The 20,222-nt window shown below is 42.8% G+C and overlaps 1 protein-coding gene across 2 annotated transcripts in view; it reads left to right on the top strand.

Moving 5' to 3' along the window:
* VIPR1 (vasoactive intestinal peptide receptor 1) overlaps positions 1 to 20,222 on the top strand; it is a 75,804-nt gene that overhangs the window by 12,170 nt on the left and 43,412 nt on the right. The window contains exon 2 of one of the 2 annotated variants that reach the window (XM_010561299.1): positions 7,716 to 7,823. The exons of the other annotated variant lie outside the window; for it this stretch is intronic. Coding sequence (XP_010559601.1) covers positions 7,716 to 7,823 — 108 coding nt within the window. The remainder of the gene's footprint in view (positions 1 to 7,715; positions 7,824 to 20,222) is intronic. 2 annotated transcript variants of the gene reach the window in all.

Here is a 20,222-nt window from a genome sequence, read left to right on the forward strand (position 1 = left end):
TATTTGAGCGAGAAATGAGGAAGCCCTGGAATAATCCTTTAAGCATGCTTAATGTCAGAGCACTAGAGATCTCTCTCTTGTTTAGATCATAGAATCATAGAATGGTTTGGGTTGGAAGGGACCTTAAAGATCATCTAGTTCCAACCCCCCTGCCATGGGCAGGGACACCTTCCACTAGATTGGGTTGCTCCAAGCCCCATCCAACCTGGCCTTGAACACTCCCAGGGATGGGGCAGCCACAACCTCTCTGGGCAACCTGTTCCAGTGCCTCACCACCCTCACAGGGAAGAACTTCTTCCTTACATCTGATCTAAATCTACCCTCTTTTAGTTCAAAACCATTACCCCTTGTCCTATCACTACATGCCTTTGTAAAAAAAAATATCTCTCTGGCTTTCTTGTAGCCCCCCTTTAGGTACTGGAAGGCTGCTCTAAGGTCTCCCCAGAGCCTTCTCTTCCCCAGGCTGAACAACCCCAACTCTCTCAGCCTGTCTTCACAGGAGAGGTGCTCCAGCCCTCTGATCATCTTCGTGGCCCTCCTCTGGACTCGCTCCAACAGGTCCATGTCCTGCACATTGCCAGGTCGTGTTGAGCTTCTCGTCAACCCACACCCCCAAGTCCTTCTCTGCAGGGCTGCTCTCAGTCCATTCTCTGCCCAGCCTGTGTTTGTGCTTGGGATTGCCCCGACCCATGTGCAGGACCTTGCACTTGGCCTTGTTGAACTTCATGAGGTTTGCATGGACCCACCTCTCAAGCCTGTGAAGATGCTGGTGAGGAGATAAGTTATGGTTTTGGCAACCCCCTTCGTAAATCTTTGGTTTGGATCTTTTGTCTCAGTTTATATGTTCTGGAATCAGGCAGAAGGGCTCAGCTCACAAATTTGATTTATAAAGAGTGATCTGGAGGGATGAAAAAAGTCAAGTGTTTATTTAGTTTGTCAGTTAAAGAAAGGCTGAAAGATTAGAAACTTTTTTTTTTTTTTTTAAACTTGTTTCCTAGTAGATGTTGATGATGGAATAACTCGTGGGATTTTCGTGCTTAAAAATAATCCTCCAGAAATAGTCTCTGGTGATTTCTTTCACACTGTTTAGAATGAGTCAGTCTGGGGGCTTAAGGTGAGGTTCCCTTCATGCGTCTTTGAGTCAAATTTCTGCAAACATTTAGGAAGAAAGATATCTTTTAACACTTCCTGTTGAGTGCTTGGACAGTTTCTACTGGAAGCCACTGCAGAAGTGCAAAGCAGAATTTATAGCAAGGAGCGGTGTTCTTGTTACTCTCCAGCTTGTACACAGAGTGGGAGAAATGAAATCAATATCTGTCTTGCCACAGGTATTGAGGCAAAGTCCAAGGTAAACTCTTTTCACTTACCCTCAACCTGGGAATTCTTTTTTGCTTTCTGTGATTGTCCAAGTCCATTTTCTGCTGAATCGGGACTTCAAATCCCTCGCTGAGGGATGAAAAAAGGAGCATCAGTGAGCCACAAAGAGCACACCAGTGGTGGCAAGGAAATGCTGCAGTGTCAGGGGTTTGCGTGCCCTGGCAGGGTTGTGGTTTTCTTTCAGCTAAAAGTGGTTTCTCTGTCACATCCTGCCTGCAGTGCTGGGGTGACAGCAGGCAGCATGGCAGGTGAAAAATACCCACATTAAATACAAAGCCATGGAAAGCTGAAAGGGGAGCTCTGAGGGGACGGCTTTGCTTCAGAGCAGACTGTCAGTGTCGATAAAAATAAAAAGGTGATGAGATGGAGCTGGGGGAGGAGAGATGCCCGCAGGACGCTTGAGTGGAGCTGGCGGGGAGGGGGGCACAGCAGCGAATACGGGAGGGAAAGGGTTGAATTTTGCAGGGAAGGGTGGGAGGATTCATTTAGTGAAAGCTTGGAGCCAAGCTAGCCCCAGTCAAACCCAGTCTGTCACAGGAAAATCAGGTTAAACCCTATTCTGCAAGTCCAGGGCAGGGCAGCATGGGGTAGAATTAAAAACACAAAAGATACAGGGGAGAAATGATAGGGAACTTCCTTCATGCTAGAAGCAACTAAATGGGCTAGGACACATCAGCTTGAAAAAGAGATGCCTGAGGAGGGATATGAAAGAGGATTTTATGGTTTTTCTCCCCAGGGAAAGGGATATTGTGGTTAGGTTAGGAATATTTCTGTCTTTGTAAAAGAACTAGGCAATTCCTAATGAAATCAGCAATGAGCAGTTTCAAAGTGAATACAGAAAAGGATGTATTTTTTCTTTCAGTGGACACTTGAACTGTGCAAATCCTTGGCCCAGGAGGCTGTGAATTTTAAAAATTTCCATGAATTCAGAAGCAAAATCAAATTTCATTTAATTTAAAAGATTTATGGAAGAAAAAGGATCTATATCTAAGGCAATTTTTATTATTATGTGCAACTTTTAAGTTTTAAATAGAAGATTATCCCTGATTCAGGAAGTCTCTGCTCATTGGAGTCTGGGGCAGTAGTTGTAACCCAAGACTCGTGATGGGTTTTCCTAGCCTCTACTGTGACTGACTTCAAGCTGCCTGTCTGGAATTGAGCTAGTAGATTGTTGCAGGGACCATCTTTTGGGCTCCGTTTTCTTCAGTCAGGCAAAAGCTTAGTGCTCAACTGGGACAAGAAGGTTGATGCAATGATAATGGGTTGTAACGAGACCAAACGGGGCGAACCAGGGGTGAGCACCTAGGCTGTGCTTCTGCATGAGCTGGTCAGTGGGAGAATGAATGTCACCCAATAGCTATTTACAGTCCTGACTCCAGAGAGGTTGGAAACTGCCTGCTGATGGCAAACTGGAGTGAAAAGGAGTTTTCATTGCAAGCACGCCAGCCTGTGATGGTCCCCAGTGATATCTCAGCTTGGCTTAATCAAGCTGCGCTTTTACCTTGCTTTTACCTACCTGTGGGTAGTGAGAGGCATGCAGAGATCCTGAGATACCCCAGGCATCAAACGGGTATCTTTGCATCTGAACATGGATTCAAAGAGCAAAAGCCCTGTGTGTGAATGTCCTTCAGAAAAGACCAGGAGTGACCCCATTCCTTAGGGGGAATTTGGTGTGAATGAGAGATGTGCTGAAAGGGGTTTTTTCCTCAATTGGGAGTTCTGCTGGGTTAAGAGAGTGCCTGGCACCAGCCTACTGCCATTCATTTCTTCCCTCAGCCAAACCTAGTCACACCTCACAGCCATGCCAGAGCTCTGGAACTCATGTTTATTCATGAAGGAAAGTTATTCTCTGCTGCTTCCTAGATAAGCTTTGACCGTGTATTTGCTGTAAGTGTAGATAGGACTCAAATAAATGTTTTTTGCGCTCTATTCTGCCAGTTCTGCAAACCACTGTATACCTGTGCCTCATGATGATTGACCTGTTTTCTGTTTATTAACCTTTTAAAGGGAGAGGAAATGAGGGGCCTGAGCTTTGATTCATGTTTAGCGGAAGCAGTGGAAAAGGTTACCACCTTCTGCAGCTGCGGTGGGATTTCCTCACCCACTGCAGCCAGGACTGTGTCAGTGGTCTGCGGCCACGTCTTCTGAGTCAGAACCTCTTAGAAGAGGGCTCTCCAAAGCCCAGCTGAGGCTGATGCAGCCCATGGGTTCCACTTGGGGCGTTTGGCTTGCAAAAAGGGAGGCTGAGCTGCTGGATGTAAAGATTTGAGCTCCTGCGTGTGGCCGACGGCCTCCAGCCCGTTCCTTGAGCAAGACTTCAGGACCCCACTTCAAGAGGGAGAGAGGTGGCTGCTAGTAATTACACTAATTGCGTGGCTTATAGTGCAATGATGAGCAGTTTGATCTGCTTATCTGAAGGAAGGCTAAAAGGCAGCTTCTTTAGACTCGTGAAGGATTTCTCCTTGCAGCCCTCCAGAAGAAAATATTTGGCTCCAGAGAGCACTTCATGATCTACCAGGCACCTGCAAGACAAAGCTGAGTGTCTGGAAGTCACAGTTAAAATAATTGAAAAGGAAAAGACTCTCTTTCATATATATATATATATATATACCCACACACACTTATAATGACAAGAGTTTAAATAGCGTACCTGATTACCCAGGGACACGGTAAATGCTACTCTCTTGAAAAGTCACACACTTATTTTTATATTGCTTCTCCAGACTCCCTTGTAATCCTTTCCAAAGCAAAGCACAGCCCTTGGCAGTGCATATTCCTTGGCATTCGGTAACAAACAATTGAGCAGAGCAGCACTTTTAATTGAAATGGACTTGAAGGGTAGGTGTATTCATGGCTCATTTGCACCTGCTGCCTTGGGTAGGATTGAGAAATACCTTTACCTATCTTCCTGCAGATACTGAGTGCAAGGGAGAAGACAACATTTATAATTAATTAATGGAAAAGCACTTAGCAATCACCAAACATGATTTGATCAGGCAAAACAATTTGTCATCTTTATTACATCCATGAAGACCAAGTGATGCCACAGGGAAGAGAGGGATTTCCTTTTTCAAAGGCACATTGCAGCTGTTTCTGCCCTCAGATACTTTTCTTAGGTATTGATCTGTCATGCTGAAATGACTGAATATTGCCTGCCAACCCCCTGATCCCAGCAGTTTGCCAGGGTAAGGTCTATCAGATTTGGAGAAAGAAAACCATTTTTTGGAAGGTTATCTGATAAAGGTTGTCTGTGTCCTGGTTTGGATGGACAGGCATAAACTTTTGCCTTGTTTTGTAATGGGATGACTATAGATAGGGTGAGCAGCAAGTGTTGGACTGCAAATGCAAAGCATCTTGGAGGTATCAATCTTTGTATCATTCCAATTCATTAAACTCGAGTTACTCATGCACGTCCTCTTCTAGTCATTGGAGAGAAGAGGACACTTCCAAAGAATGATTCATTTTCTGAACTTTAGATAACCATCCTACAGCAACATGAACTGCCAGCCAGAGCTCTGGTTTCCGTTGGCTTCTTTAGGTTTACAGGTCTGGCGTTGAGATGCATAGATTTCGGTATATGAATCCCACCTGTAAAACCTGGACCTTTCCAGGCAGCAGCACAAATATTGTCAGCACGTTTTGGGGGGGTCAATAAGGAAGAATGGTGTTGGAACAGCTAATAGGCAGATATGAGAGGTCTTTACAGGGGCAATAATTTTTAAAGATCCGCTTTGTGTGTCTTGCAAGGCCAGTCTTGTATGTCTTCACTTTATTTTAATCAAAGAAAGCTTTTGTTACAAAAGTGAACACCTAAAAGCTTTTTTAATGCATCACAGGTGGTGGTGAAAAATGCTCACACAGAAAAAGACACATATCACAAAAAATCTCAAAGCATGTAATTCAGGACATTTAAAAAGCCATCTGATTCTATCACCTTGTATTTTATTTTGCATTAGAACCTGTCATGAGGTAATAGGTGCACTACAATTTATTGAGGATGATGGAGGAAAAGATTGTAGAACGTGAAAGATCCTCTCATGAAATCCTCTGTTTTCCATGGGCAGAATATCTAATATCTTAACACTTTTGGAGCTGCTGGCTGGTGGCAGATAAGTATGATGCTGTGGAAACTGAGCTTTGCACCTGATATTAGAAACCTGGAAACTGAATTTTAATGAATGCTACAGAAGAGCGTGCATGAAGAAGATACCGTCAGTTATTCATTTTTCAGGCTCCGATAAACTCACCTCAAGACTTCATTTGAAAAGTTCTGTTTGCTCATGAAAGAAGGAAGGAAAAACCCGTAAAATAACTTTGAAAGAGAGCTGAGGGTTCTTTTTCAGCTTCAAAGCATTTCTGTGTGCTCTCTTTATTGATCTGAGACAGCGTGCTGCCTCTGTCTGAACAGACTGATGATGACACCAGCCTTTTTCTTAGCTCAAGTAGTAAAAGATGATTTAAAGGAGGAATTTCAGATTGGGATATAATTACCAAGAAATGCAGCTTGACAGTGGTTCTCATAGTTTCCTTTGCTTGCATGTGAAAAGTATTTTCTCAAAGTTTTCTTCTTCATATTCTAGTTTCCCTTGTTAGGCTGTTGACCTTAACAGCAAGGCGCTAATGACATTTGGGGAAGTGTTACAATCCAATGGGGCAAGACAAATAACCGAGAGCAGAGGTGCTATAAAAAAGTGGGGTCTGTTGATAACCCATCTATCTAACCTAGGCAGCAATTGAAATGCCTGTCTGTTGGAAATTTAAAGGGGAAAAAAACTGTTTTCAAAATTCTAGTAAGAACTCTAAAATATGTAAGACGTTGTCGTGGTTTAACCCCAGCCAGCAACTAAGCACCACGCAGCCGCTTCCTCACTCCCCCCCATCCAGTGGGATGGGGGAGAAAATCAGGAAAAGAAGTAAAACTCCTGGGTTGAGATAAGAATGGTTTAATAGAACAGAAAAGAAGAAACTAATAATGATAATGATAACACTAATAAAATGACAACAGTAGTAATAAAAGGATTGGAATGTACAAATGACGCGCAGGGCAATTGCTCACCACCAGCCGACCGACACCCAGCCAGTCCCCGAGCAGCGATTCCCTGCCCCCACTCCCCCCAGTTCCTATACTAGATGTGACTTCCCATGGTATGGAATACACTGTTGGCCAGTTTGGGTCAGGTGCCCTGGCTGGGCATGAGAAACTGAAAAATCCTTGACTCTAGTCTAAACACTACTGAGCAACAACTGAAAACATCAGTGTTATCAACATTCTTCACATACTGAACTCAAAACATAGCACTGTACCAGCTACTAGGAAGACAGTTAACTCTATCCCAGCTGAAACCAGGACAGATGTTGAGGCAAACACACATTGGATTTTTTTATTTTTTTTTAATTCAGGTCTGCCAACTCCTTTTGGCTTCAGTGCTAACGTTACATTACTCAACAGTGCAGCATGTCTGTGATATCATTAATGTCTTTTGAGAATGCAGAAATAAAAGGACAAAATCAGAACAACATATTATAACTCTGTAGGAAGGACATGCAAAGTTTTTTCTCCAAGAAAGTTTTTATTCTATCCAGAAAATCTTCAGAAATGCTGAATTTTAATAAAATCCTATGTTTTCTCCCTGAAGTTAGCTCCATTGGTGGTTATACCTTCATTCCTAGCTTGGATTGCTGGGAGCGTACCACCTTGCACCACCCTTCCATGGAGAGCATCTCCTGACAGCACTGTCCCTCCTCAGCCTCCAGGAGTGTTTTGTGCCTTCTCCCTTTTTAAAGAGAAAAACTGCTTCTGGGGAAGGGATTTGGCTCCTGATCCCTTGATTGTCATCAGTGTCCCCTTCCTCCTGAGCACATCCCCTGCACAATCATCTCACTTCAAGGGGAAGAAAAAGCTGGTGACAGAAGTTTGGGGGAAGCAGAGAAGGAAGGGGAGCATGTCTCACATGTTCAGACCAGGTGTTTTAGTGCAACAGGGAGAGATAAGAGCAAGGAAGAGAGATATTTAATTAGGCATTTCTGCCTTTTTCATCTAAAAAATGCACTGTTCTGTAGTAACTCTGATGTGCCCAGTTCTTGCACTGATCTGCTGTTCTTTCTGTACCAATTTCTGGAAAATTGCAGACACCACCAGTGCTCAATTTCAGGGACTGGGAGAGCTGAAAGCAACCTCTTTAAAGAAAATATTTCTGTGCCTTTCCTCCCAAAAGGTGCCTGCACCAAGGTGATAGGCTCCACAGGCTTTTGCACAGCTGCTCTGCCCCAATTCCTCCGCTCCATCCAGCAGATACCACTCGTGCTTGTTCTACCAGCTGCTTTTCTCTTTTCCCCAGGTTGCAGAAGGCAGTGGGACAACATCACGTGCTGGCCCGAAGCGGAGGTGGGAGAAGTTGTGGTACGGCCATGCCCGAAGTACTTCAGATTCCTCACCACCTTTCTCGGTAAGTGAAACCAGACGGCTCATCTCACTGAAATGGTTTTACGGCTTCACTGCCTGTGGGGTTTTACATCATATCACAGGGGAAGGTTCTTGGTATAATCAGAGGGAGAAACAAGCTCTTTACACAAGACAAAGGAGGTTTCCAAGCCATACATGAATGCCCAAACCGTTAGAGCATCCTCGCTATCCTTTTTGCAGCACCACGTACTACTCTGGATCATAGGGATGCGAACATTGCTCCTGGTGAAATCCAATAATATGGATGTTGCACGGTGAAAAATGAATCACCTTGTGTAATAGCGTGTTTCTTGTACAAAATGAACAGTTTAGCACTATAATTAATTAAGTCTCTGAGATAAAATAAACAAGCTGAAACTGTGCATAATAAAGTATTTTTCTGCTGAAATGGCAAATTTGGCCATGGGCCAAGAAATTAACCTGGCAAATAACGGGCAGGGAAGGTTAATGGAGAAAGTAGCTTAACTCACTCTTCAGGGTGTTCTGGGAAGCTTTAATTTAAAACTCAGATCTCAAGGGCCATGCAACAACAAGAGGACTCTGTCTCCGGGTAGTTTATAGTCATTATTTACCATTTTTATTATAGTAGCCCTGCAGACCTCCACCGAGAATTATGCTCTTTTGCACTGGAGATTATGCACCAAGCTGATAAGTGTCACTTTTACAGCCTTACAGTCCAAACACCTATGATAGATTTTGAATGGGAGTAACAACACAATACGATCCCTGTTTAACAGGCCAGGGCACAACACTGATTAACCAGCACACGCTGATTACATGACTTGGCCCAGGCCACACCAAAAATCTTTGCAGAAATTCAAAATCCCCAAAGTCCTACCCTAGTGCTGTAAGCTCCCTGTTTCCAGAACTCCCCAGTAGTTCATCATTGCTCTGTCAACACCCAGGGGAAGCAGGCAGAAGCTGCTGTAATTTAACATTTTGCAGGACAAGACCCCTGCACACTGGTTCAGCCATGTGGCATAATTGCCTGCTGTTGATGCTTTGTGCCCTATCCTCTCCTGAGCACAACGTTCGCTCACTGGGTTTTAGAGACCCAGCAGAGTTAGGGAAACAGGAAGAAAAAACTCTTTAAGAAGTTTTTCTACTACTTCATCCCACCAGGGCAGAGCAATGAGGAAAGTATTATATATGTTTGATCATATATATGTCATTGTGGCTGTGTTGAACTTAAGCTAATGAAAATGGGATGCCTTTAATTGTGTGGTAGGATGGGCTTATGGGACTCAATAAACTTGCCCATTGAGGGCAACTACTGCTTTCCAAGGTGTCCTAGGACATCCTGGTCTCCAGGTTCCCCTGCAGAATGGGGCAGTTCTCCAATAGTTCATGTGTCATTGGATCTCTCAGGTGCTTAAGGGTATCTCAAAAAAACTATGCTTAGGCGAGTGAATGGTCCCTATTCTGGAAGAAGTCCAGACTTCACCAAGAGCAAACGGTGTCACTTGGGCTCTCTGTGCACTTATCTCAATGTGCCAGGCCAAGAAAGAGCCTCAAACACAAGCCAACCCGTGACCCTTCCCAGAATACCCATGTTGTAATGTGGCTGCTGGCATTTGTGCTGTTCCGTGAGCAGTGAGCTCAGCAAATGTCATCTAGCCTCGCAGGCTGGCAACGTCAGCAGCCTTCTAGGGGGATTTCACATTGCTTTGGATGAGTTCCCTCGAGTTAAGTGTAGTTTTTTGCATCTGACTGTCATCCAAGGATTCCAGTCACTGGAAAGCTGGCTGGTTTGGTCAGTGATGGCTAGGGCATGATTCATCTCATCATAAATTAGCCACTTAAGGAGATCAGATGAACAGCACCATGAAAATACTTATTTCTCCTCACTTAGTATGGTAAAGCACAGAGTGACTTGCTTTGTTGGAGAAAGCGGATCCAGAGCTCTTTATTTCTGCTGTTTCTAATGCAGGTGTGTCTGTATGAGGTAGGTGTCTGGGATCCCATTAATATCAACAGTAATCTAGTTAGTGCAGCCAACAGACAACTATATGTAGGAACCTGAACAGCTCTTTAGATGTCATTTGCTGCATTAATAAATTTTCTGTTGAGTGTAGTAGAAATGCCGGCTCTAAACTCGCAGGTAGGCTTGCATGAGGGCTCCATTCAGTTTCCTAAAGATAAGCATCTGGTGCCATCTGAGATACTCTGGGGGATCTAAGAAATCCATGAGGATTCCTCAACCGGTGCTAAGATACCTGTATTTAGGAAAATAATTTCTAACCTGGAATGGCATTTAGAGTTTTCCATATGTAAACCTATCTCTGAGCTTGTTTTACAGTAAGTGATGAGAAATAGGCTCCTTAGAGGTGCAATTCAGCTGACTTTCAGATTTCAGCTTCAGGATGAATTGAATAACATTGATAAACCACATATTAACCAATAATCAATTGAGTGGCTCTGGCAGATGTGAATGTCTTACAATATGAGTGAATCCCACCTTTACAGAGCATACATGCTAGCATCTTCTTCTGTAAACAGAGAAACTGATGCCATTTCCAAAGCAAAAACAAAAGCTTTGATTTTCTCTGAGCTATGCACTTTGTACAATCATATACAAATGTGGAAAGCAGATATGGTCTTAAATAAAGGGAGGGTAAGATTGCCACTTGTGTTGCAGGATTTGTTGCAAAATTAATGCCATTAAAGTTTGTGAAGCAGCTCTTCCTGTGTAGTAGTGAGTATCATTGAATAGCCTTCAAGGAAATCAATCACCTGGTTAATGTTTATGTCTTACTCTTTGATCCCTTTGCAGGAACATGAAAGCTTATACCAAGTTGTGAGCAAGAGAAAATCTTTTTTATATTTATAGCAGGAAAAGGGTGAAATACTGGGAAAAAAAGAGTTAATGTGATTTTCCTGCCTAACAGAGAATATGCTCTTCAAATGACTAATATCCTGTCTCATGGTAAATAAAAGATAAAATATCTTGTGGCATTTAGAAACCTTAAAATGCCTAGCATAGTCCTGATGTCATTTGACATTAAATTTTTATGCCATTCACAAATCCAGAAGATTTTCATTATTTCCTGACATTCATCAGTACCATGTGAAGAGGAGGATAGATTAAAATATTTTTGACACCTTTTGTTATTAATGTCCATTACTTGCTATCCCTTGACCAGAGCGTTCCAGCTTTCTTTCAATACATGGAAGATAACATTTGTAATAGAGATTTGTTTCCCACAGTTGCTCCAAAAGCAAATTGTCCATTGTGCACATGTTAAACAGTAAAAATTAGCACTGGCAGTTTTTAAGCTTCAACTATGAGATTAATTGACTTAAGGGGGTGGGGATGGGAATAACCAAGCTCTGGAATCCCACTCAACGAGGTGAGCTCCTTCTGAGTTTCGGGCTTGCCAAACTCCTTTTTTATTCGGATGCTTTAAATTTACTTCTGCTTTCCTTTCCCCTCCCTCATAAATGCGTTTTACTTCTCTTTCCTGCTCCACTTCCCTTCCTTGTGCTTAGTGGGCCTACTGGCTGCGAGGACTGCAATTCATCATTAATTCTGAGATATTCCTATTTTCAAGCCACCTAGAACAGAGCTATCCGGATCCTGCCTCTCTGCAGGCGGGTAGTGCCACTTCTGGAGTCACCCAGGCACGGCAGCTTCCCTGTGTGGAGCTAAGCTCACCAACACGTGCGTGCGTTTGCGTAGTTCAACTCAAAATCCTTCAGTATTGGTCAAATGCATTGGAACAATACCAGCACTGTTATCAGATATCAGCCGTATCTTCCCACCTCTGAGAAGGTGAGAGTCCCCATTGCAAGAGTGAAATCAAGGAGGGAAAAGAGTAGTTTAAGCCAATATTTAACAAAAGGATGATGTGCAAACTGCCATGAATAGACTCACAGTAGAAACTGGAGGAAGATTCCAGTGGGAAGTAAAGGCTAACTTGGGAGATAGCTTTGATGAGCTTTTAAAGTGATTAGGTGATGTCAAGGATCCAGAACGTCTACTGGGCTGCTTCTGCGTGTTCTGACAGACCCGTGGCATTTCATATGCCGTGAGCCGAAGATACAGAGAGGGAAAGAGAGCGGACCGTGTCGCTCACTGACTGCCAGGAGGGTGAGGGACTCAGTTCTGCACCGGTTCACTGAATATTCAGATATAATTTGTGCATTATGAGCTACAAACGCAAGCCAAGACTTTAAATATTAGTGTCAGGTGAATCTGGAGTTGTCTCAGCAAAATTGTGCCCCATCTTTTGATTGTCATTGCTAAGAATGCTGTCCGTCTGGCTCAGGATATTTCCTGGCTTCAACCTGCTGCTCTTTGTCCTTTTTAGCAGTCCCAAATCCTACATGCTGAGAAGCAAATCCTCCAAGTCATATCTGGCTTTGGATATCCATGGGAGCAATGCTTTTACTGGCTACCTGGGGTCTTAGAAGGAGCACGAAGCTGTCTGTGCTTATTGTTGACAGCTTTTACATGCACTCAGTTTGTTAACCTGATTTCCATGGTGCTCATGCAGAAGTTTTTGTGCAGTTCTTCAGACCAGAATTAGGGTGGGATGGGACTCATGTAACCAGACTCCTGTGGCTAACACCAGCTACAAAAATCAGCAGTTGTGTTGTGTGTTACCTCTAAGGTACATACTCGTGCAGAGCAACACTGAGTGTTCAGGTATGCAATCTTTTCTCTTAAGTAGGAGTTTTGAAATGACAGGGGTATTTATCAGCAGTGATTCATGAAAACAGCAAGCTTTTCCTCTTCTACAAGGCGGTTGGGAAAAGTTCTAGGCTGCATGAGAAAGATGATTCAATCCAGTCAAGGGATTTATAAACTCTTTAATTTAAACAAGATCATATGTTAATCAAGTTGGGTTTTCTACTGATTTCAGCCTTGCTCCTTTCTGTCTACATGGTGCAGGTCATCAGGGTCAGTATCATCTAATGTTAGCTGTGTGAAAGCTCAACATTAAATCTAGCCAGATATATGGGTTTTCTCCTGCAGTAAACAGAGAGGCACATCACACATGTCCTGGCGGTGTTTCTCCGGGGTTTGAACCATCCTGTGATTTCCCCACTGTTCATGGAGGGAAGTCTATGGAGTAATTCAGAACAGACACTCAGGATCTCAGCTCTAGGTGGACCAAATCTGCTCATCCGCAGACATATAGATAACATTTTCAGATGTATCTAAATCACTTATGTGTTTAGTAACATTGCAAGTTGTACGCAAATATTGTCTTATATCTAAAGAACTTGGAGACAAATTCTTCACTGGGTTTACAGCCTTTTAAACCTGGAGTAACTGAAGTTTATACGAGCATTAGCATTCAGAATCTGACCTAAAGTAATTAAACAAGTCATTTTTCTGCATAAGCGGAGCCTCAAGACTTACCTGAGAAATCATGGACTTATTATGTTGTTGTGGATATTTTAAATCATAATCCATGATGAAGATTACGTTTATTTATTTATCTATTCGATGTCCTGTTATCATTTTAAACTTGCACGTTCATACTCTTCTATCAGATAGCTTTTTCATTTGAATTTAAGAGGTATCTTTTTCTCTGTAGTACATTTCAATTCAACAAATATAAAGCAAGAGCTTTTTTGCTGTCTTCTGTCATTCTCTTTTTTAATATTGTGCACAAATTTATTTTAACTACCCTTTGATCCTACGTACATCTCAGTTGTTGTGACCACTTACACACAAAATGTGGTTCGTAGCATTCCTGGCCTCTGACTGATGGCCTTTGGGCAAATTTAGTATGATGGACAGCAAAGGTCTAATTCTGTCATCTCATTTTTTTTCCTGATTCATCTGTAGAGAGATTTGGAAGTGACACCCTCTCTCCATGCCTTCACTTTGAAAGACATTGACTAATCCTTTGTAGCATTATCCAACTTCACTAGGACAGAGGCAATCAAGTCGAATTCATTGGATGTATGTCATTTACTGTTAACATCCAGGTCCTAATGGTTCAGGCTGAAGTAGTACCCAACTCTCAACCCTCTCCATCCCTTCCAGCTCTGGCACGTACACACAGCTCTACACAGCTGCACAGAGCAAATGGAAGAGCTCCCCACAAAATAACATGAGAATGAGCCCCTCATTCAAGCAAGTGGTTAAATAGATTACTGCAGGTAGTTCCACTGATGCCACCTGCAAGCTCGAAGAGCCCTCCAGAAACACTTGAGTCCCTGTTGGCTCAGAGTGAGTCTTGGAGCAGAGTATAGCCAAGTCCCGGGACAGTCAAATGAAATTTGTAAGACATGGATAGGGACTCCTGGGAGCTGGTATTCTGCTGCCTTTCTTTTTGTTTAGTTAAACATATGGATAAGATTCCTTCCACTGAACCACAGGCACCTAACATTAAGCATCTAATCTAAACTCCTTGTCTAATTTCTGCCTCCAGCACTTTCAGGACGTGGGTTATCCCATGACATTTCTTAGGAAGGGATAAGGTGACCTTTGGATCAGGGAACCTGATAGTCTACTTTAGACTAGATTCCCTACATTTCCGTGGCAGAAGTTAGATGAGATGAATCCCAACCTTTTGCTTATGCAAAAAAGATCTATAATGAGTAGATGAAAACAAACAAAAATGAAGAATCGCATTTATTCCACCCCTTCCAAAAATGATTCTCATTTACTTCAAAAACATCTTAATCTCTCTCTCTTGAGCCAGCATTCTTTTCCTCAATTTTTTTTTCTCCTTTATTCTATATTGCTTTTGAAACTGGAATGAAAACTGAATAAAATGAGGAAAGGGATGAGCAGATAGCGGCAGATAAGCAGAAGACATTATCACTACCATCGAGAACCCCAAAATCAACCAGACCCACTATATATTTACTACAATGCTCATTTAAAAGGCAACAAGCAGTTGAGAGCCTCTGTTTCGGAGGTTTGTTCACTGAGAGCCTTCGATCTGCTCAGGTGCTCTGCTGTCCAAATGTGCCTTCATATCACAAAGGCAGAATTGCCAGGAAACCTCCTCATTTTTGTGGAATTGTGCCAATTATTTGCACAGCCCACCCTGAAATCACAGCAAAGGGGACAAGTCAGCCAACGCTCCTGCTCACTGTGCCCATCAGGGCAGCCTCCAGCCCTGTTTGATGTTCATTTTTCTCATCTCTCATGGACAACAGAAGGTCCAAGGCAGAAGTCAGTGCTGGGTGACCCCATTTCCACAGATCAGTGTTGATTTTACATTTGCGTTTAAGAGTGCATGGGTGTAAATAAACAGGCAGGTGGCTTTCCGGATATATGGCGTATTTAAAGCTTGGTTTTGCTTTAGACCTTTGAGATTTATTTGCAGCTGAGGTGTCACAATGCATGTCCCCTAGTCCTCTGAAGGACTGGTGCTGAGAAGGTTTTGTGAGCAGTAGCTGAACCTCTTGACCATCCTACAGAGAACCCCAGGTCATGTATGTCCAGTGATACCAGTGCACACTGTGTTGAGGTCCTCACGTTGAAAGCCCATTACCAGTCCCTGGCTTGTAGGGTTGCTATAGCTCTACTTACCCAGAAATGTGCATCTTTTCCTTGTAAATATTTCCTGGTATACTATGATTGCAATATCAAGACATCCAATGAGAAATTTGTCCTAGAGTTTGGCAGTTCTGCTTTTAGTGTGAGAAAACAAACAGTTTACAAAAAGTACCTAATTAAGGGGAACATGCGATGTTAAGAAGGGAGGAATTATCTGTATTTATTAAGGATTGAGATCTTCACGCTTAGAAATGTGATGTACAGGAAGGGGAAAGGACGATAAGGGGAAAAGGAGGTTTTCCCAAAATCCAGGGTGCAGTAAGGTTCAGAGCACTGGCGATGTGGCAGTAATAACTGCAGGCCAAGTGATGTGAAAAAGACCAAATGAAGAAACTGAAGGCTGTGTCTGTTGTGTGACGTGCTGACACTGCGCCACAGGTTGTACTATGGCACTAAACTATGAAATACGGAAAATGTGAAATAGTATGAAACACTAAGCAGAAATTGTACTGAAAGAATGATCTTGTGATATCATGACTGAGCCAGATAAAGCAAGTTTGGAAAATATCTTGTCACGACTTACCCCACGAGTTTCTCCCAGATCTAACCACTTCAGCATCCAGTTTAGTGCAAGCTATAGCTCTCTGAAACTCTCAGGTGTTTCCCAGTAACAGTAGGACATATCAATAATAAAAATGGAACTAGACATGTTCCAGTGGGCTCAGCAGCATCTCAAGAAGAGTAAATGATAAGAACTGCTATTGCTTTAATAGCTTCTGCTTGAAAAAATCTATTTCTGAACATGGAATATGATGACAGAGAAGCAGGACAGATTGTTACTCAGAGCAGACCTTCCCCTCTCCTTCAGAAGCTATTACAGAAAAGGGCAAGAGGAGCAAGAGGGAGACAAAAGCAAACACCCCTTAGCAATGACTGACCTTACATCTCTTTGTATGAATTCAGGCTCCCATTAAAAGCCAATAAGAGGTTTTCTTCCACTAAGATCAAAGAGCTAAAACCTCACCTATGACAGAAACTTTCAGACATGTTTCTGAGTCTGAAGTGTGTATTTGAAACAGATGAGAGGCAAAAAGAAATTAAGAAAGAAAAAAACCCTTAAGAGCTAGACATAGGCAACAAATTGCTTGGCATACAGTTATCTCTCTGCATTTATTCAGTTCTCCTGTTCAGTGTTTAACTCCTACCCAGATCAAACACCTTTTATAAAGAAAATGTTCTGGTTTTATCTTGGTTCCACTAACTCCTCACTTCTCTTCCAATATGTCATGAATAAATCATGTCATTCCTCTACCAGGCCCTTTACTGGTTGGTATAACCCAATCTGCAAAGTCATTTTGATTCATATCTCTTCCACATCATTCCCAAATACATTTATAAATCAGGAAATTGAATTAGAAGTTTTGTGTGTGTTTGCTCCTGTTCCAGAAAGTTTGTCCCAGTTAATAAATTGTGTGGGCAGTGTTTTGCTGTAGAACAAGTTCTCTGCGTTTTTCCCAAGCAACACTGATGAAAATTATTCACTGCAGAGCAGAGTTAGACCCCTCTATAGGGGGTCTGAGGTATAGGGCTCTGAGGATCCTGGAGGCAGAAGAAGAAGACTTGGAGTCAACCCTGTGGGCTGTTTGTGTTGGCAGCGGAGGGACCAAGATCAAATCCAGAAAAACTAATGAAAGCTGCAGCTGAGCAGGTCCATCAGGTGATAGTGGGAGGTTCACGTCAAAGGAGAATAGGGCCACTGTCATTGGAACAGTGTGTGAATAAAGGTATGGACAGGCACTGTACAAGTAGAGTAGCTAGATTAATGCTCTTCCATCTAGAAACATGCGGATTGAAAGGGCATAAGTCAGAGGTAAATACAGGCGTGAACGTTGTGGAGAAAGCAGCTGGGGAATAATTCTTTTGTGGTGTATGAGAGAAGGGGTACTAAACTAAATTGTCCATCAGCAGGTCTAAAATAACCGTCTGGAGGTATGTTTTCACACAACATATAAAGAAATCGCAGGGCTGATAGACCTGGAAGGTACAAGTGAAAGCCAAAAGTATAAAGAGCTATCAGAATTATTAGAAAGAGGTAAGAAAAATTCAGGGTATACAAATAAGATAAATTCAGTGATTAGGTGTGTGGAACAATAGCTCATAGGCAACCTCCGTTTGAGGGAGATGAGAAGATATTTCCACCATCACCAGGATATGCAAGATGGAAAGCCATAAAGTCATTTAGCTGCTTAACCTGCTCTGCTTCCTAGGAACTTCAACAGTTCTTCACCCGACTGGGGAAAAAAAAAGGCAGGGGATAAAGACAAAAAAGTCCTCCTTGTCTCCTGATCGGTATCAGTACTGTCAATTCAGTGTTATTTGCCAATCCAACTAAAAAAGATAACAGTGGTGTGGGATAGGAAAAGGAGAGGAGAATGCTTCTTTCGTCAGAAGAAATTGAATTAAAACAATTAGTAAAATCTGAACATCCAAAAACTGAATAAAAACCAGGAATACTTGGACATTTCCATCATGAGTTTACAGGTGTTCATTTTTTTTTATTATTCTTTTACTAGTTTTTTTTAATGCTAAAAAGAAACATGTGCGGGTTTTTAACCAAAACTCTCAGAATTTAGCCAGTCCTGCTTGTTGTCATTGAGAGGAATTTCCTTCCCTCTGTCTTTGTTACCCAGAGCAGAGAGCTTCTGAATCCCCCTGCAAGTGAGAAAAAGCCGCTTAGGATAGGTGCGAGCCATGTGCCAGATTTTGTACAACCACACGAGCTAATCAGAAGGAAAGATGGGATCATTCAGATAATTGCTTACAACCATCAATTCCATTTCCATAATAGGCATGCCATCAAACCATCCAGATTAGGAAATTAGAGAGGGCTTTGTGAACTCTAAAGAAGCATTTGCTTAAACCAGGAGCAGCTGCTGAGCCAGATGGCAGAGTCCTGTCCTGCAGCAGACACGATACTAGAAAGACGCAAAAGCGTACAGAAGAAGTGCAACCCCTCCTCGTGCTTCGTGTACGTGATCGTCAGTCACTGTGGCACACTGCAAGCGGATTTTCAAGGAATACAGGCAGAGGTAGCGCACGAAGAAGAGCTGTATTTTATTATACGTACTTATATCAATGTATACGGCAGTTTACATTGACTTGGGTGGCCCACCCTGCCTGCTTACCTTGCAGTTGGGTAGCGTTTCGCGTGCTGCAGACCGGCTGGTGTTGAGCTTGGGAGAGATCCTGCCGGTCTCTCTGGGGCTTGACCTGAAGCCACTAACACGTTTGTAGTTCCGTGGTCAATACATCTGCGAAGAAGAGGCAGAGCTCATGACTCGGGCTGGACTAAGAAATGTGGTGATTTGATTAAACCAATTATGGCCCGTCATGCTATGCGTGAGCCTTTAAGGCACTGTTGCTGTAAAACTTCCCGAAAACTGGTTTTTCGGGCCTGCGGCTTCACCCTTTGCCTTTCAGTAGTGTTTCATGCACTGACTGTCATAAACACTGATATAAATGAGCCAAAGGTCTAGACTCATATTTACACTTGTAATTCTGTTCTGTAAGCAGTGGCTTTTATACCACAGCATACTTTTGGAAAGCTGACTGCTTAGTTTCACATCCTGGTTCTCCAGCAGTAGCTATAGTTTCTTTAGCTTGTGTAAGGATTAGCTCTGCACATTATATTTGCCACATCTAGAGCACTAACTTCTTTTTTTTTTCTTTCATTTCTGCACTGTTATTTCTCTCCCTTTGTACATCCATCCCCCGTTAGCTGGCAGGGAGACTTATGAAAAGGTCTTCACCTTGTTTCCTTTAAAACCTCATCTTTAAACTCCTTTGTCCTGATATCTGCAAAGAGAGAAGACAGCAGTGAAAGGGCTGGGGTGCTGAGATCCCAAAAATTGTCTCCCTGTGATGCTTTGCTCAGGACTCAGATACACAGTCAAGTTATTGCACCTTAGCAATTACTGTGCGTCTGCTGAGCCAGGATAGCTCCCAACATGCATGATTTACACTTTTGGCAGCCGTGGAGAGTTTTCACTTAATTTACACTACAATGAAAAGAGTTTAGCCTAGTTGCCTTACTTCCTCTTGCTGCACACAGAGTTGCTGGGGATGAGCTGGGGAGCGGTATGTCACTGCAGCATCTCATAACCAATATCCCATCCTCGTGGGACCGTACGCCTGGTGCTTCTGAAGAGATTGTGCAACCCTGAAATAGGAACCGGGGATTTTGTTCTGTGCTCCTGACAGCACCCAGAAGAGGACTTCTGTTACACTCAAGGCTCCCATTCCTGAATGCATTTCTGAAGTAATGAGACCCTCTTCAACTTTCTCATCGCCTTTGCATTTTCTAACCATGGCCAAACTGAAACACAGGAGGCTCCATCTGAACATAAGGAAACTTTTTTACTGTGAGGGTGACCAAGCACTGGCGCAGGTTGCCCGGAGAGGCTGTGCAGTCTCCATCCTTGGAGATTTCCAAGGATATCCAAAAGGCATCCGGACATGCCCCTGAGCAACCAGGTGTAGGTGGTCCTGCTTGAGCAGGGGGTTTGGATCGGATGACCTCCAGAGGTGCCTTTCAACCTCCATCAGTCTGAGATTCAGTGAAAGCAGAGAGCTAAGGTCTGGTAAGACATGTTATGAGGTTATTGTTACTGTAAATAAGAGTTAGTTGTGCCTTTTTCAAATGAAACTTTTCATCTATATTTTTTAAATGGAAAACCTCATCTCATCGAAATGGATGTGGCTTTTAGGAGTAGATGCACTGGTTTGACCGTTGTAACATTTCTGATCAAAATGAAATACAAACCCCACAAAAGGCAGATTATTTCATGGCTGTTAACTAATACTACCCTATCGAGGGGACACTGTTCACACCAGGGACTTGAACCTCCTTTTTCC

Source organism: Haliaeetus leucocephalus, unplaced genomic scaffold (genome assembly GCF_000737465.1).
Source record: "Haliaeetus leucocephalus isolate CR32 unplaced genomic scaffold, Haliaeetus_leucocephalus-4.0 Scaffold0, whole genome shotgun sequence".
Taxonomy (NCBI): domain Eukaryota; kingdom Metazoa; phylum Chordata; class Aves; order Accipitriformes; family Accipitridae; genus Haliaeetus; species Haliaeetus leucocephalus.